The sequence below is a fragment of the Rhinoderma darwinii genome, chromosome 2 (assembly GCF_050947455.1).
Source record: "Rhinoderma darwinii isolate aRhiDar2 chromosome 2, aRhiDar2.hap1, whole genome shotgun sequence".
Taxonomy (NCBI): Eukaryota; Metazoa; Chordata; class Amphibia; order Anura; family Rhinodermatidae; genus Rhinoderma; species Rhinoderma darwinii.
In genome coordinates, this window is record NC_134688.1 from 257639126 (window position 1) to 257663127 (window position 24002).

General features: G+C 43.0%; 1 protein-coding gene across 2 annotated transcripts in view; it reads left to right on the forward strand.

Annotated features, from left to right (window-relative positions):
* Window positions 1–24002, forward strand: part of C2H1orf94 (chromosome 2 C1orf94 homolog) — a 168330-nt gene that overhangs the window by 57670 nt on the left and 86658 nt on the right. For both annotated transcript variants that reach the window (XM_075850495.1, XM_075850496.1), the window contains exon 3: window positions 6482–6681. In XM_075850495.1, coding sequence (XP_075706610.1) covers window positions 6482–6681 — 200 coding nt within the window. The remainder of the gene's footprint in view (window positions 1–6481; window positions 6682–24002) is intronic.

Sequence of the window (24002 nt, forward strand, 5' to 3'; positions counted from 1 at the left end):
GGAGCGCCGGCATCCTAGACTGGCGCCCAACTTTCAGCAACCCCTCTTGCCTGCTTCTATCGCTTTGCCTGAGGTTCCGATACAAGTTGACCGACTAAAATTATCGGTTCAGGAGAAAGAGCGCAGGCGCACCTCTGGACTGTGCTTATATTGCGGCCTCGCTGGCCATGTCGTGCGTCTGTGTCCTCACAAGCCAAAAAACCCCAGCGCCTAGGCTTGGTTAGAGAGACAACCCTTGGCGTCAACACATTAAAGCAAGAACTCTCCTCCAAACTATTTATTCCTGTAACCATTATTGCTGGCGAGAGGTCTCATCAGGTCTCCGCATATCTGGACTCCGGCTCTGCAGCCAACTTCATCTGCCAGGATCTTGTGGATCTCCTACAGTTGCCTACTATCCCGCTTGAAAGGCCGTTGATCGTTGCCTCGGTGGATGGACTGCCATTACCAGACCCAGTTGTGTCCATAACCAAGCCGTTGAAACTCCAAGTGGGAGCCCTTCATGCTGAGATCATCTCTCCATTCATCCTATCCAAGGCCGTCAACCCCGTGCTGTTGGGGTTGCCTTGGCTTCGTCTGCACGCCCCCGTCCTGGATTGGAACTCTGGAGAGGTTCTCCAGTGGGGCCCGAAGTGTCTTGACCGCTGTCTGAGTCACATCCAGTCGCCACAGCCCGCTCCTCTTCAGTCGTTGGCAGGTTTGCCCCTCTGTTTCTCTATGTTCGGCGATGTCTTCAATAAAAAGGAGGCCGAGACCTTGCCGCCACACCGGGCATATGACTGCCCAATCGACCTGGTTCCGGAATCGTCTCCTCCTCGTGGTAGAGTGTATCCTCTCTCCTTGCCAGAGACCCAGTCCATGTCGGCTTACATCAAGGAGAACCTGGAGAGGGGTTTCATTCGTAAATCTTCATCCCCGGCCGGAGCAGGGTTCTTCTTTGTTAAAGAGAAAGATGGATCATTACGATCTTGTATCGAATACCAAGGTCTAAACCAGATCACGGTGAAGAACAGGTATCCTCTGCCTTTAATTTCGGAACTGTTTGATCGCATACGGGGGGCAAATTTTTTTTCTAAACTGGACCTGCGGGGGGCCTATAATCTGATCCGGATTCGTTGAGGTGACGAGTGGAAGACTGCCTTTAATACTCGTGATGGGCATTACGAATACTTAGTCATGCCCTTCGGCCTGTGTAACGCTCCCGCAGTATTCCAAGAATTTGTCAATGACATTTTTCGTGATCTCCTGTATGTTTGTGTTGTGGTGTATCTCGATGACATTCTGATTTTTTCCCCAGACCCAGTAACTCATCGAAGTCATGTCCGCCAGGTGTTGCTCCGTCTAAGAGAGAATCGACTTTACGCCAAATTGGAGAAGTGTGTGTTCGAGAAGAAGTCTCTATCCTTCCTGGGCTATATTATCTCAGATCAGGGTCTCAAGATGGATCCCCAGAAGGTAAAGGCCGTCCTGGAGTGGCCACTCCCCCAAGGCTTAAGGGCCATCCAACGCTTTCTAGGATTCGCCAACTTCTACCGACTCTTCATCCCCAATTTCTCATCTTTGACAGCACCTATCTCCACCCTCACTAAGAAAGGTATGAATGCCAAGTTGTGGACCCCGGAGGCTGAAGCCGCATTTGAATCCTTAAAGAAAGCCTTCACATCTGCCTCCATTCTGCACCATCCGGACGTGTCCTTACAGTTTTCGTTAGAGGTGGACGCCTCCTCGGTGGGTGCTGGTGCACTGTTGTTCCAGAAAAGACCGAAAGGCAAGGCCGTGGTATATGGTTACTATTCCAAGCTGTTTTCTACCGCAGAGCGTAACTACTCGATTGGGGACCGGGAGTTACTGGCCATCAAACTGGCTCTGCAGGAGTGGAGACACCTACTGAAAGGCGCGGTTCACCCTATCCTGATCTTCACGGATCACAAGAATTTGACCTACATACAGACGGCCCAGCAGTTGAATCCTCGTCAAGCCAGGTGGTCATTGTTCTTTGCTCGGTTCCGTTTTGAACTCCACTACCGTCCCGCCGACAAGAATGTGAGGGCCGATGCCTTGTCTAGATCTTTCGAAACCGAGGACGCCATGGAATCTCCACAGAATATCATTGACCCATCCTGTATCTTCTCTGTGAATCCCCTGCAAGTCAGAGACATTCCTCCGGGTAGGACTTTTGTGCGTCTGGCTGACCGAGGAAGAATTCTTCGCTGGGGTCACAACTCTAAGCTGGCAGGTCACGCGGGTGCTCGTAAGACCCAAGATTTAATCACCCGTCAGTTCTGGTGGCCCATGCTGCCCAAAGATGTCATGGACTTTGTCTCCTCGTGCACAGTCTGTGCAGCAAATAAAGTTGCTCAATCCAGACCTGCGGGCTTGCTCCAACCACTGCCTGTGCCCGTTGCCCCGTGGCAGCATGTCGCTATGGACTTCGTCACGGATCTTCCTCCTTCTGCGAGTTGCAGTGTGATCTGGGAGGTGGTGGATCGATTTTCCAAGATGGCTCACTTCATCCCGTTGACTGCTCTGCCTTCTGCTACGTGGTTGGCTGACCTCTTCATACAGCACATCTTCCGTCTGCACGGATTGCCCCTGCATATTGTCTCGGACAGAGGTGTCCAGATTACCTCGAAGTTTTGGAGAGCACTCTGCGGGCTCCTTGGTGTGAAATTGGACTTCTCTTCGGCCTATCATCCCCAGTCCAACGGGCAAGTCGAGAGAGTTAACCAGATTATGGAGAACTACCTACGTCACTTTGTGTCCAGGCGCCATGATGATTGGGTGCAGTTGCTCCCGTGGGCAGAGTTCTCCTATAACAAACACACCAGTGAGTCGACCACATCCAGTCCATTTTTCATCGTCTACGGCCAACATCCTCGTATACCTCTTCCTGTTTCTACAATGTCCCAGGTGCCTGCAGCCGACTCCACCTTCAGGGACTTTCTACAGATATGGCAACAGACCCGATCTTCTATCCTCTTGGCGGTGGACCGCATGAAGAGAAAGGCAGACACAAGAAGACGGGCGCCTCCACAGTTCCTTCCAGGGACTAAAGTCTGGCTGTCCTCTAGGAATATCCGGCTGAGGGTGCCGTCATGCAAATTTGCCCCGAGGTTCCTTGGTCCCTTTGAAGTCCTGCTACAAATTAACCTGGTATCCTACAAGCTGCGGCTCCCCCCCACTCTCAGGATTCCTAACTCCTTTCACGTCTCCCTGCTAAAACCGGTGGTCCTGAACCGCTACTCCAGGACTCCTAGTCCCACAGTGATTCCTGCCGGCCCATCTGGGACTTTCGAGGTAAAGGAGATTCTGGCTACCAAGAAGGTGGGAGGAAGGACATTTTATTTGGTGGACTGGAGGGCGTTCGGCCCAGAAGAGAGGTCTTGGGAGCCAGAGGAGAACATCGATGCCCCTGTTCTTGTGAGGAAGTTTCTCTCTCGCTCTAGTCCCAAGAAGAGGGGGGATACTGTAACGTCTATGGCCACGGCCCGTCGATCGGTCGTTAACCCCGACGGCCGTGACCATGGACAGCTTACCTGCCTGCAGCATCGTCCCCCAGTCAGGCGCCGGCACTCTCTTCCGGATTCCGAGTGTCTCCGGCGGGTGCGCGCACCCGCGCGTGCACGGCCTTAAAGGGCCAGTGCGCGCCTTTTTGTAAAAACTGTAATCTGGCCCAGGATGCCCTGGGCTATAAAAAGGGCTCTGCCCTCTTGCCCTTTGCCAGAGCATTGTTAGTTTTCCCATTGTTCGTCTTGCTTATGGTCTCCCAGTGTCTTCCAGCCTCCCAGTGTACCTTGCTCCTGTATTCCGTATCCCGTATCCTGTTTCCGTGCTACCTAGTGCTATTGCCGTGCTGTGCTACCTGCCGTGCTGTGCTACAGTCTACGCTACCCTGCTACGCCTCTCCGAACGACTTCCCACCGCCTGGTTCTGGACGTGTCCGCCTCGCCACTGCCTACGATTGCCTCAGGTACTCTCGCTGAATCATTGAACTGTGTACCTTCCGGTTTGGCCAGCTGCCATCCCCGCTACGCGGTACGGCCCAGTGGGTCCACACCCCACATCGTGACATCCACACCCCGCATCGTGACAGTAATGCTCTATAATAATCTCCTTATAATGCAGCATATTAGGGTTCTCCCCCAGAAAGTAAGAATACAGCTTTGAGTTACATTATTTATTATGCAATATACATATTTTATATCATTTGAAAACAGTTTCCCAATGTAGCAGTCTTGTAACGCTGACATATAGTGTGACTTTTGTATATTTGTCACAATCAGAGGTGATAGAAAATGATCAAGCATCTCTAATGGAGGTTTTACACTGGGCAAATTTAGGGCAAACTATCGTTCATAGAACACTTGTTGTCGATAATTGTAAACATGGCAACGATCAGCAGATAAGCGAGCAATTGCTCGTTCACCTGATGATCGCATCGTTCTAGAAAAGTAAAATATTATCATTGTCAGCGGCAATATCTTACTGTGTAAACAGGGAGACGCGCTGCCGACGTGTTAATAATGTATGGGGACGAGCAATTGGCATAACGGCCAATGTCTCGTTGATCAGCGCTTGTTGCATATAACACTCTGATGTCAGTGAATTCAACAGATTCCCGAAGCAGAGCCGATACCAGCGCTCTGCCCACGACTCCGCTTTGGGGAAGACCCTGACACACTGTCCATATATGGACAGTGATGTCAGGAAATTCCATAGGGTCCCGGAGCAGAGCCTATACTAGCGCTATGCCCTGGACTTTGCTCTGGGGGAAGACCCTGACACGCTGTCCATATATGGACAGCGATGTCAGGGAATTTCACAGAGTCCCGGAGCGGAGCCTATAATAGCGCTCTGCCCGGGACTCCGCTCTGGGTAAGACGCTGACAACACTGTCCTTATATGGACAGCGATGTCTGGGAATTCCACAGAGTCCCAGAGCAGTGCCTATACTAGCGCTCTGCCTGGGACTCCACTCTGGGGAAGCCCCAGACATCGTGTGTCCAAAACAATGACACCGATGTCAGTGAATTCCACAGAGTCCCGGAGCAGAGCCGATACTAGCGCTCTGCCCGGGACTCCGCTCTGCGGAAGACCCTGACAACACTGTGCATATATGGACAGCAATGTCAGAGAATTCCACAGAGTCCTGGAGCAGAGCCTATAATAGCGCTCTGCCCGGGACTCCGCTCTGGGGAAGACCCTGGCAACACTGCCCATATATGGACAGCGATGTCAGGGAATTCCACAGAGTCCCGGAGCGGAGCCTATACTAGCGCTCTGCATGGGACTCCGGCTCTGGGGAAGCCCCAGACATCGCTGTTCATATGTGGACAGCGATGTCAGGGAATTCCAGAGTCCCGGAGCAGAGTCTGCACTAGTGGCTCTGTGTCCCGCGGGCCCCGTGCTTGAGACCCCTGGGCTAGACTGTCTAATCTTGCCATTCTTTTCCACCTGTAATCATCTTCATCATGCAGCCACAATGTAGTGTCTATAAGTAATCTTCTCCTCATAAACTTCAACCACATAATGAGCCACATTAATGGGGCCTACAAACCACTTGTGGCTCACATGCTACTGTTTAGAGAAAACAGCTGTAAGTTATATAACTGTTACTGGTAGGGTAGCCAGGTCCCCTGTCTGTGGCCTGTTATAATCATATTTGTGAAATTCCAAATGTAATGCACCATAAAAGATAATATATCATGAAAAAGCCCTGGCCTGCTGCATAACTACTATGGTGTGCTGCCAGAATATTATTTTTCTACACATTGTTAAAATGATGCACGGTACCATATTCAGAAAATAGCTCAAATTCTGTTATGTGACACCACTTGACACATCCATTTTTGAGAAATAAAATGTGTAATTATTCAGCTACAAATAAAACAAGATTTTCATTAAAATGACTTTCACGTAAAAAACAAGGAAAAGGTAATTCCTGTTTATCTGAGCGCTGCAGCACAATTTTCTACAGACAAAAGGACTTTATGTTTCTATCCTCTTGGATGTTTGTCTTGCTTTTATTTGTAATCTCGATGAGATAACCTTTGCCATTTGTACATAAACACTATATAAATACATATATCTGGGGACTTAGTGACGAATGTAGACACAAAAGGTACACAGGTATGACACTTTGAAGTTTTTCTCTTTACTGAAGATAATTTTGATAACATATAAGGACTTGCTGTTTATATCCCCTTAATATAGTGTCATTAAAGGAGCTCGCACTATATTATATGTTACCAATGCCAATGCAATGTAGCAGTACTGATCCGTGATCTTAGAGCTGCACAAATTCTCTCCTACAAAACGCGTGGAGCAAAATGGCATATAGATTAATGTAATATACTTATTAAGATGTCAAAGCTAAAATTGTCCATGTTTATTTACTTTAGAAATGAAAATGATACAATGTTATTCCTCTTAAATCAACTTTAAAATAATATTTTTTTGTTAACTGACTTATTTATTCTAGGTTTTGCAATGCCTATGCAAGCTGTTACACCAGTTTCTGGCAATGAAACTGAAAATAGAAACGGGAAACAGGCAGGCCCTGTATTCATGCCACCCTCTTCACCTGTGGCTGAGGGTCCCACAAACCAGTCATACATGTCAAACTTTTCCCAAATGTCGGCTTTCTGGGTGGCCAATGGAATGAACTATGGACAATTCCAGGTAAGGTTTTCTGTAGAATTCACCAATATCTTTGTCATCTTTATAAGCAATGTTGCATAATGGGCAAGGGCCCTTTAAAAGAAAGTGTTATGCAGATGTCTGGGAAACCATGTCCATATAACATCATATGAAAACATGAGAGTTACTGCAAATCATTATGGGTAGCCAAATGTTTACGGTTTGTTCCTTTATGTTTTCATTTTATTTGGAATTTGAAAAGATCACTTCAAAGAAATCACTATACGTGTACTATCTTTTTATCTGTTTTAAAGCCCAACGGTGAAAATCCATGTTTGACTCTATTTAGCCTAAATCTTCTGCTATCTATGTTGAAAGACATATGGTGCTCCCTGGGCACTGTTAGCAGCTATGTGGTCCTTTATTGGCCATACTATCACATGACACACTAACACTATGAACGTCACATCATCAAATTACTTTCATCACCAGTTCGTTAGATGTTTATCTCTCTACCATAAAATCCAGATGAAGAATGTCTGATCATCAGTCTATCATCATAAGTACACCTCAAAATGGCTCAAAAGAAAATTACTACTCAAAATCCACAGGCAGTTCATGCTCGAAAGCCCTTCAAAAGTGGCTAAACTAAAGCAATTCTGAAATGAAGAGTTGGCCAAAATTCCAGATGTGAATAACTAATAGCCACTTTTTGGAAACATCTGGTTTCAATTGTTGTTGTTAGGAGGTAGCACAATCAGGTATTACATCTAAACAATAAAACTAACCATCGCAAAAAGCAAATTGCTCATTATTGTTGATCATTTTGGTTTATCTTCATGAAAATCAATGGAACTCCCAATGTTAGCATACCTTTATAGTCCCTATTAAGCTTAAAAGTGAGTATTATTAAGATAGTTAAGAAGGAAATACACAAAATTATTATTTTTTTTCTTTCGGAAGGCAGCTTCCAAGCCCAAACGCAGTTGCCTCGCGAGACTCACCGCTGCTAAGTGGCTGTCCTATTTCTTAGAACAAATATTGTTTGTAGATCATATATTTCTGAAAACTCTTTTGTAACCCTATGACTAGTTTTACATTTCTAAACAGTGAACTGTATACAGAATAGAAATTACTAAATGGTGTTCCAGGCATCAATATAAAATTTAGCATTGTGACACCACAGCAATTAAACCACGCATAAGCGCTAAACACAAAAGTTAACAAATTTGTGCTTTTTGCAATGAAAATGAAACAATGTAGAAAAATGTCATTGAAAGTGCTTGTTACTTCTACTGTGTAAGGCTAGTACACAGTTTTTAAGTAAATTACTAATAACTCACTTTGGCATAGGCATATACATGATTGTGGGTACAAGGTTATACCTCCCGCCCTTCATATATTGCAAGTGCACCATCTCCAATACTGACAAGTCCTGAACATCAGCTGGGAGGACCTTTAGGACATAATAGGTAATTAGGTAATATGGGAATAATAATAATAATAATCTTTATTTATATAGCGCCAACATATTACGCAGCACTTTACAATTTAGAGGGGACATGAAACAAACAATATCAGACATTACATAGTGACAAAGTTCATTTACAATTCAAATCTGGGGAGTGAGGACCCTGCTCGCAAGAGCTTACAATCTATGAGGAAGTAAAGGAGACACAAAGTGTAACAGTGTTTGTTCTGTACAATGGTCCGGCCATTTTTATACACATGCGGTGGTAACATAAAGCTGCATGAGCCGGTCACCAGCCAGTATCCGTGTATGACAGACATGAAGAGAAGGAGTGTGAGGGAATCTTATTCTGATGACTAATCTAAAAGGAGGGCCATGGAAAGGAGTCAGATTAGGGAATGTTATAGGCCTGTCTAAATAGATGTGTTTTCAGGGCACGTTTAAAACTGTGGATATTGGGAATTAATCGGATTGTCTGGGGTAGCGCATTCCAGAGGACGGGTGCAGCACGAGAGAAATCCTGTAGACGGTAGTGGGAGGTTCGGATTATGGAGGATTTTAATCTAAGGTCGTTGGCAGAACGTAGAGCCTGAGTAGGGTGGTAGACAGAGATGAGGGAGGAGATGTAAGGAGGTGCAGCACTGTGGAGAGCTTTGTGGGTGAGAGTAATAAGTTTAAATTTTATTCGGAAGGGGATGGGCAACCAGTGCAGTGACTGGCACAGATTAGAGGCGTTGGTGTAGCGGTTGGTCATAAAGATGAGCCTGGCTGCTGCATTGAGGATAGATTGGAGAGGGGAGAGTTTAGTGAGGGGAAGACCGACTAGTAATGAGTTACAGTAGTCAAGACGAGAGTGAATCAGAGCAACAATGAGAGTTTTGGCAGTTTCCTCCGTAAGAAAAGAGCGGATTCTGGAGATGTTTTTGAGGTGAAAATGACAGGAGCGTGAAAGTGATTGTATGTGAGGAGTAAAGGAAAGATCTGAGTCAAAAATAACCCCGAGACAGCGGGCGTGCTGCTTAGGAGTGATGATAGTGCCACACACAGAGATGGAGACATCAGGTTTAGGGAGGTTAGTAGATGGTGGGAAGACAAGGAGCTCAGTTTTAGAAAGATTCAGTTTCAGATAGAGAGAGGACATGATGTTAGAGACAGCGGACAGACAATCACTGGTGTTCTGTATTAGAGCAGGGGTGATGTCACGGGAAGAGGTATATAATTGGGTGTCATCAGCGTAGAGATGGTACTGGAAGCCAAATCTGCTGATGGTTTGTCCAATAGGAGCTGTGTAGAGAGAAAAGAGCAGCGGACCTAGGACTGATCCCTGAGGAACCCCGATATCAAGGGGAAGAGGAGAAGAAGTGGAACCAGCAAATGACACACTGAACGAGCGGTCAGAGAGATAGGAGGAAAACCAAGAGAGAGCCGCGTCCTGGAGGCCAATAGAGTGGAGCATGTTAAGTAGGAGTTTGTGGTCTACAGTGTCAAAGGCTGCAGAGAGATCCAAAAGAATCAGGAGAGAGGATTTACCGTCCGATTTAGCCGCCAAGAGATCATTTGAGACTTTAGTAAGGGCAGTTTCTGTGGAGTGTAGAGTGCGGAAACCAGATTGTAAGGGGTCAAGAATGGAGTTAGCAGAGAGATAGCGGATAAGGCGAGAGTAGACCAAGCGTTCCAGGAGTTTGGAGATGAAGGGCAGATTAGAGACTGGTCGGTAGTTGGCAGCGCTGGATGGGTCAAGAGTTGGTTTTTTCAATAATGGGTTTATAATGGCATGTTTAAAAGCGGAGGGAAAGATACCAGAGGAAAGAGAGAGGTTAAATATTTTAGTCAGGTGACTAGTGACAGCTGGGGAGAGGGACTGGAGGAGGTGTGAGGGGACAGGATCACTAGGGCAGGTAGTAGGACGAGAAGAAGAGAGGAGCCTCGAGACTTCTTCTTCAGTTATTGGGTCAAATGCTGAGAGTGAAGAAGAGGGAGTGCGGGAGGGAAGGGGATCGATGTTACTAGGGGACTGGGAGATAATATCATGCCGGATGTTGTCAATTTTAACTTTAAAATAATTGGCCAGGTCTTCAGCACTGAGATCTGTGATTGGCGTCTGCACTTTAGGACTAAGGAGGGAGTGAAATGTATCAAAGAGGCGTTTTGGATTGTTAGATAGTGTGGAGATGAGAGAAGTGAAGTAGACTTGTTTGGCGCGGTGAAGGGCAGAGTTGTAAGTTTTGAGCATAAATTTGTAATGGAGGAAATCTGCATCCAAATGCGATTTTCTCCACAGTCGTTCGGCACATCTCAAGCACCGCTGAAGAAAGCGGGATTGAGGCGTGTGCCAGGGTTGTCGTCGTCTTTGTCGGGTGGTACGGAGTGTAGGGGGGGCTGCTTCATCCGATGCATTTTTGAGAGTGTTATTGTAAAGTTTGGCAGCCAGATTGGGACAGGAGAGGGAAGAGATAGGGGACAATGAGGACTGTAGACTGTCTATGAGTTTCACAGTGTTAATGGCATGTAGATTTCTGTATGTCTGATACGTAGGGATGACCTGAGGAGGCAGAGAATATTTGATAGTAAAGGAGAGAAGATTGTGGTCAGAAAGCGGGAGAGGAGAGTTAATAAAGTCAGAAACTGAGCAGAGGCGGAAGAAGACCAGGTCAAGTGAATGCCCGTCTTCATGTGTAGGAGAGTTAGTAAGTTGTGACAGACCGAGGGACGAGGTTAAAGATAGAAACTGGGAGGCAGATGAGGAGATTGGGAAAATTAGAAATGTCAGTAGCTAGCAGAGGGTAACATAAGGCCCTGTTCATACAGAGTTTTTTAACGAGTTTTTTGACGAGTTTTTTTACGCGGAAACTGCGCCGCAAAACTCGTCAAAAACCGCCCGAAAATGCCTCCCATTGATTTCAATGGGAGTTGGACGAGTTTTTTACCGCGAGTAAAAAAAATGCGTCGCGGTAGAAAGAAGCGCCATGACCCATCTTGAGGCGGTTTCCGCCTCCAAAACCCCATTTCAATCAGTCAGAAAGAGGAAAAAAACAAGTGTTTTGACGAGTTTTTGTCAAACCACTGTGCAAAAACCGTCTGGAGCAGTTTTTGCAGGAGGAATTTTCCTCCTGCAAAAAACTCTGTGTAAACATAGCCTAATTCTCCTGTATCATGCATAAGGGTTTAAGCTACTAGGTAAGGATAAAGAGGAGGTGTCTAGTATGTGAAGGGGAAGGTGGAGCTGTAAAAACTATATGGGCCCTACAAATCCACTGGACAATTGGACAATGTATGTCATTCCCTGGGCACAATTTTTCATGATTTGGGCGTTGTTTTGCATAGTGAGCATAAAATAACACTGTGCTCTATGTGGGCAAAGTATAGCTCTATGCTGAAAAGAATATGGTGCTCTCTGGGCACAGTTAGCAGCTATGTGGTCCTTTATTGGCCATCACTATCACATGACACAGTATTACTATGTACATCACATCATGACATTACTTTTATCACCACTGTGAGAAGCATGAAGGCCAGTGATGGGGTGAAATTTTATAGGTAAGTAGGCTTTACCGGTTTATTTTATTATGAAAAAACACCTACTCTTGGACAATGGTATTCAGTTCAATGTTTAGAATTGTAAAACTAGTCATAGTTTTACAAAAGTGTTTGCAGAAATATATGATCTACAAACTATATTTTGTCTAGGGAATAGGACAATCACGTAGCACCAGCAGCGACAGGTCTCGGGAGGCTACCGCCTATATCCACATCCTGGGGCTAGGAAGCAGCTTTCTCGAAGAACAAAATAATTTTCTGTGTATTTCCTTCTTAACTATCTTAATAATATTCACTTTTAAGTTTGCTAGTGACTATATAGGTATGCTGACATTGTGAGTTACATTGTTTTGTATAAAAATAATCCAAATTGATCCACAATAATGAGCAATTTTTTTTATTTTTTGTGATGGTTAGTTTCATTTCAATGTAATATCTGACTGTTCTACCTCTAGAAACAACGATTGAAAACAAATTCTTAAAAAAAAGTAGATATTAGTCATTCACATCTTGAATTTTGGACTACTTTGGAGGGATTTTGAGCATGAACTGCCTGTTTACGTCTGAACTTCGAGTAGTAATTTTGTTTCTTTTGAACAATTTTGAGGAGGACTTGTGGTGATAGACTGATGACCAGACATTCTACATCTGGATTTTCTGGTAGAAAGCCACACATCTAACAAACTGGTGGGCTCACTCACTTCAGTTAAGGTCAGCGGACATAATTCTGCTCTTAGAAAAGCCTGGGTGAAAAGGCTATACATAAGAGAGTTGCAAGAACCACTATTGAGCGAGGACAACATAAAGGATTGTCTCACATTTGCCCAAACACCTTGATGACCTCTAAGCCTTTCAAGATTAAACTCTGTGAACTAATGAGTTGAAAGTAGACATTTTTGAAGGACATGGCTAACGTTACATCTAGAATAAAGTTAATAAAAGTTTTTTCCAGGATTACAATATTAATGACCTCTCCTTAGGATAGCCCATCAATATCAGATTGTTGGGGCTCTACACTTCCGCCGATCAGCTGTTTCAAGTGGTCATTTACTTGTGGGACAAAGCTGCAATACCCATCACAACTAAATGTGCAGGTGTATGGAGCTAAGTAAACAATGACGTAGCCAAAGCTGATCGGTAGGGGTGCAGAGAGTCGTACTGCCACTGTAATAATATTAATGACCATTCTAAGGATAGTTCATCACCCCCTTTAATAAAATCATACTAACAGCATGGAGTGGTAGAATGATGGTGTGATGATGCTTTGATGCATTAATGCAATTCCGCAGAGGAGAGTGGAGCGAAATTCCAAAATCTACATTTGTTGGAAGTGTTTGGTTACAGTCGTGGCTGTTTAACGCTGCACAACCAGTTACCAGGTTTAAATGGTATATACATGTATATACATATATACATATATATATCCTGTTCAGCCATAACTTTGCGAGGTGTGGCCTCTATGGATCGGACTTGTTTTTCCAGCACATCCCACAGATGCTGGATCTGATTAAGATCTGTGGAACTTGGAGGCCAAGTCAACACCTTGAACTCTTTGTCATGTTTCTCAAACCATTCCTGAACAATTTTTGCCGTGTGACAGGGCACATTATCCTGCTAAGAGGCCACTGCCATTAGGGAATACCATTGCAATGAAGAGATGTACTTGGTCCCTATCCACATGAATGTCAGGCAGGACCCATGGTTCCCATCAGAACATTGCCCAGAACATCCCACTGCCTTCTTCCCTTAGTGCATCCTGGTGCCAATCACTTCCCCAAGTAAGTGGTGCACGTGCATCCGGCCATCCACATGATGTAAAATAAAATGCGAATCACCACACCAGACCACATTCTTCCATTGCTTCATGGTCCTGTTCTAAAGCTCACATGCTCATTGTAGGAGATTTTGGCTTGGGTTAGCATGTGAACTCTGAGCCGTCTACAGCTATGCAGCCCAAAATGCAGCAAGCTACGATGCCCTGTGTGTTTTAACACCTTTGTATCATAGCCAGCATTACTGTGCTAGAGTAGGTCTTATGTGGGACTGAATCAGAAGGGCTAACTTTCACTCCCAACGCACATCAGTAAGATCACCGTTTGTCCTTCCTTGGACTACTTTTGGTAGGTCCAACCACTGCAGTACCACTAAGACCTGATGTTTTGGAGATGCTCTGTCCAAGTTGTCTAGCCATCACAATTTGGCTCTTGTCAAAATTGCTCAGATCCTTACGCTTGCCCATTTTTCATGCTTCAAATACAATTTCGAGAATTGACTGTTCACTTACTGCCTAATATATCCCACCCATTGACAGGTGCCGTTGTAATAACATAATGTAACAGAATATTTACAGTGGTTTTAATGTTATGGCTGAATGGTGGTACATGTTATGTATACATGTACATATAGAGTAGTATACATACTAGTGTATATAGTATACATACTGCATTGATGTTAAAAACGGCAAATATATATTCTTTAGTTGTGAGGGGAATAAGCCCTTTTTTTCTTATAACTCGCAACACGAAGTAACCTAGAGTGTATCCGGGATGAGGATCTGACATATTTGTATGTCAAGATTCTTCGTGTGACAGTATTCCCTTGATTGATTCATATGGGGGATGTCTTGTCTTTTGAGTTTTAATAAAACTTTAATGTGGTGTTATTTACCATCTTTATCTACCTACCTCTTTACCACACATATTGTGTTATGGAATACTGATGTGATATATATCTCTCCGTGCTGGGCTCTTTTTCAGCCATTGCTGCGCATACATCCCGATAATGGTATCGCATTACTGGCAAGTTTGCCAGTTTGCACTATGGCGTGGCTAAAGCGTTTCATCGCATTGCGCCTGTGCGGGACTGCGGCCCCTCTATGATGTTGTAATCAGGTCGCTGTGTGCAGGGTCATAGTGTTTGGTTGTGCACGTGTTGGCAGTAGCCAATAGACAGTGTGAGTTGGGGCATGCGCAGTATGGCGATTATGGCGTCGAAATTCTTTCTCTATTGACATCTCGTGGACAGATGGTCCTTATTTACCTAGATTGGTGAGTGCCAGCTTCTGTGTATCATACTGTGATTGCTGATTAATCTGTAATTAATATGTTTTCACTATTATATACACGTACATGTCACTTAATACAGTTGTGATTATTTACATCTAAATGTCAGTGATTGACTCATAGGTTTCCGCACTATGCCTTTTGCTACACTTTTATAATATATCGTATTTTTTGATACATTGTATAACTACTACGATTCATTACACCTGTTAATTGAGCTGCGGCTCTGTCTATATATGTCAATGTGTGGTTTTCATTTATTGCTTGAAAATGCTTGCATGGAGGAAGTGAAACGTTGCTGTGTTGGGTGAATAAATTCACATTTTTTTGCTGAGTGCTGCTTCCAGTCTCTTTTCTTGGATATATGCATGAGGAGCTTGTCACTCCTTGATATTTGAAGCTAGCACCAACCGTTTCTGGCTATTGACACAGTGCTGCTCCTCATAATTTTTTTTTCAAAAGTGTATAAAGCCTTTAATGTTCGATTTTGAAGGGGGTAGTACTGCCTCGGGCCACAGAATTAAATCTATTTTCTGGTGTAAATTAGAGTAAATTTGTTGGGCCACACATGACCCCCATTTAGCTGAGTTCCCTCGCTTTTTATAAACGTTCCGTGAGCAGTGTAAAACGGCCCAAAAGTTGCAATTTACCCCCGCAAATTGGGATTTGAGCTGTTTGCCATTTTTTTTTACTCTAGATAACTGGTATCGAAAAAATAATAAATTTCAACCGTAGCCTTAATTTGATTTCCCTTTGCCTTGTTTGTTAATTTTTTTTGGTGTGTGTGGAGGCCTGGCTTTACTAAGGGCAAATTTATTATAATTTATGCCAGAAAACTGGCCGCTCTGCTTCTTCCATTCATGTCCCCTCAGGCTCCCTCAGCATGCCGTGGCTCATAAAAAGGTACTGATGCCGAACAGCGCCAGGACGTTGTATGTGACACTTACTGTATATGCGACGCAGCACTCAATGTCCTGACGCTGCTCGGCATCAGGACCTTGTAAAAGCCCCAGGATACCTAGGGAGCCCAGTGGGGAGAGGCTAGGCAAGTTCACTTTTTATTTTATTTTATAGTCAATGGGTGGGGGGGGGGGTGGATCTTGCATGGCCGTGGTCGTTATGCCCTAAATCTGGTGCACGGCCAGACGAAAGATAAAACACATTTATAAGGAGGTGTTTGCCTCTTAATAAATGTATCGCATCTTGCACCAACTAATTGTTTATAAAGACTGGTGTGTGAAACTCTAGTCTTAATAAATCCCCCCAATGGCTTGACTATTTGTGTAACTCCCATAGACTTGAATAGAGAAAGCAACCTGCTAGCTCAGCCTGTTTTTGCCTTTATGTTCCTTCTATTCGTTTGCCGCCGGCCTCTTTGGATTACCAAATGGGGTCTACAGAACTAAGGCATAAATGGAGATGAGGGGGCTGTTTAACACCACTACAACCCTAGCCACCAGGGACAGGATGACTAGAGGCTTGTTTGTCCCCCTTTTCATTTCCATGTTTCTTAGGTTAATACCTCCCTGCTCTGCCGTAGTGTTCAGTGGCCATAGCGGCTGCTAGCGGAGCCTCCGGCCATGGTGGGGGCCCGTGCCGGCGGGTGACATGGGCCCCCTCATGCCGCGGGCCCCGTAGCAGCCGTGGGCCCCATAGCAGCCACTATGGCTGCTACGGCAGTAGTTACACCACTGATGTACACCCTTGTTAGGGAGCCACACTCTCTTGATAAATGGGGCCCCAATTCATCTCTGAAAAAGGTAGCAGTGTTCATAGCTTTGCATAGCCCTTTGTACTTTACTTTTATGTTTTCATACAAGTTTTAAGATAGCTGCATAATGCTATTTGGATTTACAGTTAGAAGCTGTTTACAGCATCAGGGGTAATTTTTATATCCTACTTTATATTATGGCCTTTTGAGAACAATCTACTGTATGTAACTCATGCCTTCAGCAGTGTTGCAAATATTTCCAAGTGATTTGTATTGGAGAAAGCAGCAGTAAATTACACTAATATACAATCAATAACCTCTTTTGTTGCAGAACTTTTTATTATTGGCTCTTTGTATTCCAAATACTAGTTAATCCCAGAACAATGCTTTAATGTTCCCTCGCAGTAGAGGAATTAAAGTCGTTGCAAGACAGATTACTGGTTTACAGATGCAACAGCTATTTATGCAAACCTGTTTGGAATGTTTGATAGCTTTGAGAAAAAAGGAAAAAAAAGGTGTAACTTACCATGTGAATTATAATGACTTCTTTGCAAAGAATGAAATCGATTTAGGTTTCAGTAATTAGAACTCCTGATTATGACATTTATGCCTAGATGATAAGCCATTGAGCACCAAATGTTCATCTTTATACACCAAAACCAACACTGTCTTCTTTATTGTGTCCAAAGATTGACTTTGAGTAGAGCAAAGAATATACAATATACTTCACATCTAAATTGTGTATACAGTATGTGTGTCCCGTACCTCTCAACTATTTGGGCGACATTTTGGGCTTCTATGGGCATCCAGAAATTCCCATAGAAATGTCCTTTTTTTTTTTTTTTTTTTTGCAAATCTAACCAAACCCTGCCCTTATCGTGTTTATAGGATTTTCCTGTTGAAAGATATAGTTTCTGATTGACAATTATATATATTTTTTTCCTTTATGAATATAGTGGGGTTTTTTTTGTTTGTTTTTTTTTTCGTCAGGCTTCACATTTTAGACTTATCTGTTTACATTGCTAGTCTTATTAAATTAAGCACAGGGTTTCAGAGCTGAATTTACAATTCAGTGCAAATTTCACAGTATTCCTTAAAGTAGGCACTGTGTACAAGACTCAAAAAAGAAAAAAATGACGTTTCCCAGTGCATTATAGGAGCTTGGCTAAACTGTTCGTTGTGTCTATCAACAAGCTTGTCAACTATTTCAAATAGCAACCAGCAAAGTTGTCAATACAGGCTGTTTCTCAGGACCAGTATAAGATAAGTAATACAATGTTATTCCAAAGGTAATGTAGATCTCTGTATAAATTGTAACATTTTGTTCAGAATCTGCCTTTTAACATTTACTGTCAACACTATAATATGTAATAATATGAATAATATATTACACAGTAAGGGTGTGTTTAGATGCAGCAAACTTTTTCCTCAGCGAAATTTGCTGCAAAACGATGGAAAAATCCGCATATATTACATGTGGATTTTGCTGTGGATTTTGCTGTGGATTTAACATGGATTTCACCCTTTGCTAGGATGGTTAATCTGTATTCAAAATATGTGGCAGTTTTGCAAGATAATAGGCATGCTGCAGATTTGAAAGTCTGCATGGAATTTTATCCACTACATGTGGATGGGGTTTTGAAAACTCCAATCACAGGTATTGTACTGTAATTTAGAATCAGCACCAAAAATCGGAGGTAAATCCGCTGTGTCTGAACCCTAATATAGAACACGGTTTCTGTCTACCTGTACTGTCAGGACTGTACAGGTCTACAAGCAACACTGGGTCTATATGGATGCCTGCAAAGCTATTCTAATGAAAAAGTTTTCATAAAGATAACTCACAAATCACTTCCTCCTAATATGGTAATCTGTTCCTTAAGATTTTCAAGCAAACGTATCCTTAAATACAAAATAGGAAGAGACACAGAATACAGGCAGTCATGGCAAGTTAAGTTTATGAAGGAAAGGAAGCTAGATCTGATACCCTTTGGATGAATGGTTATGAGAGGGCTCATGGGGGGGGGGTCCTAACTTACTGTATTAGCAAATGTGGTATCTTCTGCCCCGTCATAATTATGGAGGCTGGTTAGTAAATACAATTTAGCCAACCAATATAAGACTGGGTTAGCTAAGGACACTAGATTAAAAATGACATAAGGACACATCTATGAAGACTATATACATGTCCACTTTTAATTGCAAACAATGGTATTAGGTAATTTAATAATTAATAACTAATAGATTCTGTGAATAAGCACAAAAAGTCTTACATTGTAGCTGCAAGTTATCTGCTCCCAAGTCAGCTTCTAATGGGGTGGCTTTCTGCTTGACCTCATGGACCCTGTTGTGTCAGCAGGTAGACCAACCAAAGGATTGTCTAGTTTTCTAGTGTGGCAGCAAAACTCTGAAGTCCACTAGTGGACCAGTCCGAGAGACTGGATCAGTTCAATTATTAACACTTTATTATGGATGTTAATTGCTGGCAATATAAAATTGAAAATTTGGGAGGAGTCTTGAATACTTGAAAAAAAAACAGAATTCAGTAATATTAAGAAAAAAAATACAGCTTGCTGTGCTTATGTCTTGTCCAAACACAAAACCCCCCCAAAAATCAAACAATGGAAGTCCTTTTTTTTCATGCATATTCCGCCATAAAATTAGTAACTAAATTCATTTTCCTCCGAAAATGAATAGTAACTAAATGCTATGTACAAAAATGTTATTAAACGAAAACATTTGCCAACATTTGCTACAGTATATAAAAAATAAAATAGATAACATTTTTTTTTAGAGCTGTCAGAATCTGGGAGGCAAAGTGAGATATAGAGGGTATAAAAAAAATAGCTTGGTCCTTAATGGGTTAATATTTTCTCTTTACTTCCTGTATAGTCATTTATTTTCATTAATCTAGAATGTGTGATTATGTCATGATTCTTGCCAAATGTTTAATGAATATACCGTAAACTCGCCTATAGATCATTACTTCGATCCTATCGACAAAGTACTGCATTTATGTGCAAATGGAGTGACACGCACACATAAATCTGCTGCTTCAAAGCTTTATATTTATATATATATATATATATATATATATATATATATATATATATATATATATATATATATATATATATATATATAAACATGTTTAGTTCTGTAATATTTCCTCTGTGGTAAAGTCATCAGAAATATTGTTTGCTTGGTTGCGCCTATCCACTTCCATCTGTCACTTTTAATACGCATCGCTGATCCATGTATGAAAACTGATTGCAGGTATAACAAGTTATCCACTTCCCATAGACTTCCTGTTAATTGTTTGAAGAACCGCCTGTGCACATACTACACAAGCAGGCAATGCTACCATGTGGAATGCTAAATTCCTTAGACAATAATTAATAGCATTTACAATGACAGAAGCATTATCCTTCTAGTGATATTTCTTCCCTATCTGATTCCAAGATCATTTTGTGTAGTAATGACTCACTGACAATGTTGTCAAGTGACCTTATCTATCACACTTGCTGGGTCAGAAACTTTATAAATATATTTCAATGAAAGACATGAACGCATCTATCTTATATTACTTTCTTAGGTATTCTGTTTAGGGTTAATTTCAAATTTTGTCGAAGAAGACACCTAAACACTGTCCTGTTCCTATCTATTTTGCTAAGTTAGAACCTTGATTTTCTAAGTATTCTTCAGAGAAAGGCATGAAGACATCTGTTTTATCTTACTTTTTGAGACGTCCCTTTTGGGATTCATCTTGACAGATTAAGAATTTAGTAAAAGCTAGACATAAACGCATAGGATAGCATAAGACAATAGGCCTTATGCATAAAAACGTCAAATATAGAGGATCAGTTTTACCTGAGTAGGTTTGAAAGAAAGAGGTTTTCTGTTTGCAGGGTGTGAAAAATACTGACAGCATTTGTCTCTATTAGGCCGGTTTCACACAAATGTAATGTGTTAGTTTGCGTGTAATGACCCCTAATGCTCTCTGATTTGGACATTCTGCTCTCGGCTGGTTTTGACCTCTACAACTCCTGGTATTTCTCTGCTTTCTGATTTGGACTTACAGCCTCTCCTGGTTGGTTATTCTGTTTGCTGTTTACCCTCTGTCTGTCTCGTTTCCGTTGCGGTATTGCCTGCATTGCACCTCCTGTCCAACACTGTATTCTGTTAATGCAACCTAGTTTCTATGCAGCCAAATCCAACCTGCCTTGCGGTGGGCGCTGGTGAAGACCATAGAGTAGCCTCAGACTCTGCTGATCAGAGTAGTGACATACTTGAGGTAGCGGATTACCTGCACGCTTTATCCAGACAGTCTCCAGCTGCCTTTGGGGAATCACTTACAGAGCAATTCCATTTATTGCACTCTGGGGAATTGCTCAACTAGTAATTCCATTACACTGTGGCTGTAGCTAATCTACGCATGAGGTTGGTAAAAGCAATTTGGGTCCAGGAAAAGGGGTTCTTAGGTCTGGTCACAGCGGTTAGTAGGAAGCCAGTAGAAGAAAAATTGTGAATAAACTTTCGGTCTAAGCTGGCAAAGCACAAAAATCTTTAAACCTTCTTTCCAGTTTGATGGGATTGGCCACCTTTACATGGCTGACACCTTTTAAGATCAATTTGCACACCACGGGTGGAGAGAAAGAAGCCAAGGAATTCCACTGAGTCTCTATGTAACTCAAAATTTTCAGGCTTCACAAAGAATTTTTGGAGAAGGAGCTGGTTAGGGACCTTCTTCATAGTTACCCAGTGCTTTTTTAAGGATGTCATATAGGTAAGTATTAACAAAATGTTCAGGAAATCTCAGATGTTAATTAAATATTGTAATGTGACTGTGGCATTACAAAGCCCACAAGGGATCACCAGGTATTCAAAATTCCACTTATCGCTTTCTCAAATGCCAATAAAATTAAAAGTATCTTTAATATCTCATTTTGACATAATCATGGCAAAGCCCAGGGACAAGTGTAAGAGGACAATGATTCTTGATGGAGTACAGTCCTTTTTTTCAAGAAAGAAAATTCTAGCTTCAGTAGGGGAAGTGAAAGGCCGGATACATTCTTTATGTAGATTTTCTTGAAGATATTCCCATGAGGAATATAATTATGGTTTGGGCAAGGGATAAATTGGGCCGAAAGGAATCTCAGCTCCTGGGGGGAGATTGATTCGGGCAATGATAGAACAGACATGATGGGAGAAAGTCCGCCTTCTTTTTATACAATACGTCCAATTATGTGTGGTATTCATTGGGGACTAGTGACTTCACTTCTGATTCACTTTGAGGTGAGATCTTCTGAGTAGCTAATAAGGAATAAGGGACTTGATAATGTTGAAACAAAGCCACTACTTAAGTATGAGTTCTGAAAGATAGTAAGCAACACAATTGTCTCACAGTCGATGTGGCCAGAATCAAGAATAGAACAACTAGGTTGGCCAGGAAGGAGTCTTTCCTGGATTGAAGAAAAAATTGGCTTTGTTCTGCAAATCTTACATCAATGAAGCTTCCACTAGCACTAAGTCAAGGATTGCTGAGGCAAGTATTCGGTTCAGAGCCCACTGGAAAGAAAGTGGTACAGGGAGATGAGTAGCAAAACAGGAATGGACTGTTGCTGCAAACAGAAGCAAGAGGTAGCCTTACCCGCACAAGATGGTTGAGTAGGAAAGGTGCTCAGAAAGAGGTCACGTCATCCACAATATAAGCTGAGTTTGGCTTACCGTTGTCTGCAGTGTTCCGCAGCAGAGAGGGTAGGTTGAGTTAAGCTAATCTTCATTGGCTCTAGTTCTAGAAGAGCAGGATTCTCAGGAGCTCTTGGGGAGAATCTAGCCATGTGGAACTATCCATGTGACCCAGGATTAACCCATGAGTTCCTGACGCCACTCACCTAGTCGGTGGTCTATCTGGATGAACAGCTGGTTCAGACTTTACAGGCACGCTAGACCATCTGTGCATGCTTGCTAATCCTTAGGCTGGTGTTTCAACCCCAGATAAAATTGAAACTTGAGTTGTTCCATTGCATATCGGCTGCTATACTTCTGGAATTCCATAATCTTATCTTCTAAAGGCCTGAGCCCTGATGTAGGTTGCTGATGTTAGACTCAGCCAGTGGCGGATTATCATATGGGCGTTTCGGGCGGCCGCCCGGGGCCCGAGGCTTCCAGGGGGCCCATGGCAGCCCGAAACGCACATTATCTCGTAAATCTATTCAGCGCGCTAGCGCTGCTAACGGCCGAAGATGGGGAGGAGCAGGGAATTTGCCGGGATCCAGGGGTAGGACACGCCTCCCTGACAGTGCGGGCCGCCGCCATTGAGTAACAGAACAGCGACGGACGGCTGTTCTGTTACTCCAAAGCAGCAAGAGAAGAGCCGGCGGGCGGTCACCGGCGCTGAGGTCAGTACAGGATTATCCTCCTGCCCAACTGGTTCCCGACCGCTGGCTGTATTTTTACGGCCAGCGGTCAGGGACGGGTGCTTAAAACCCGAGCCATAGACTTTCTACGGCTCGGGTTTTAACTTGCTGCCCGCGCGATCGGGCAGCTGAATGTCGGGTCTCCGGCTGTCAGTGACTGCCGGGGACCCTGAGGAGAAGACAGAAGCAGCTTTCGCTGCTTCTGTCTTCTCCGATGTCTTCTTACACAGCGTTCAATGAACGCTGTGTACAGGAATAGAGACAGCAGCAGCGGCGCTGTCTCTATTCCTCCCGGTGATCATGTGACAGGTCACATGATCGCCGGGTGCCGTTAGTGGCAGACTGTTGCTGGGTCTTACTAGACCCAGCACAGCCCTATTAGTGACAATCGTCACTGTGAGAGGGCTGATTTCCCCTGTAACTGGGGCTGCTGTGCAGCTCCAGTTACAGTGGAAAAACATGGTGTAAAACAAAGAGAAAGTAGATATAAAGTTCCCCAAAGGTCTTTTTTGACCTTTGAGGATCAGAACATAGTAATAAAAAATAGTAAAGTGCAAAAAAAAATAATAATAATAAATACACATAAAATACCCACCCCAAAAAAAACGTTTCCCCCCCCACCAATCATTGTTGTAACGCTAGCGCTGACCCAATTACCCTAATATAGACATGTAATATATTAAAATTTACGGTAGACAATGACGATCACAGATAAAAGGTCTATTTTAGGGTAAAACAATGTTATTACCAAAAAAAAATAGCTGAAACGTAAAAAAGCTTCTTTTTTTACTATTATTTTCAAACTTTATGAATAAAAATTCTAAAATGGCAAAAAATGTGTGCATAAAAACGATAAAAAACGAAACCTGCATTGTCTACGGAAAAAACGTCGCAAAAATAACGTCGGTTTTATTTTTTTTTAATAAAAATGTGTGTTTGGTGCAACTTTGTAATTACGTTTTATTAAAAAATATTTTCACTTTTTGAGATACAGCTGCTTTGTATCCTGTATCCGTCAGGTCAGCAGGACTGACGGGATCAGTGAAACGGGCCCTGCGCTAAATTATAATCTTAGATGTGATAGATTTGAGGTGGATCCTGCGTGTCACTGATCCCGTCAGTCCTGCTGACCTGACGGATACAGGATACAAAGCAGCCGTATC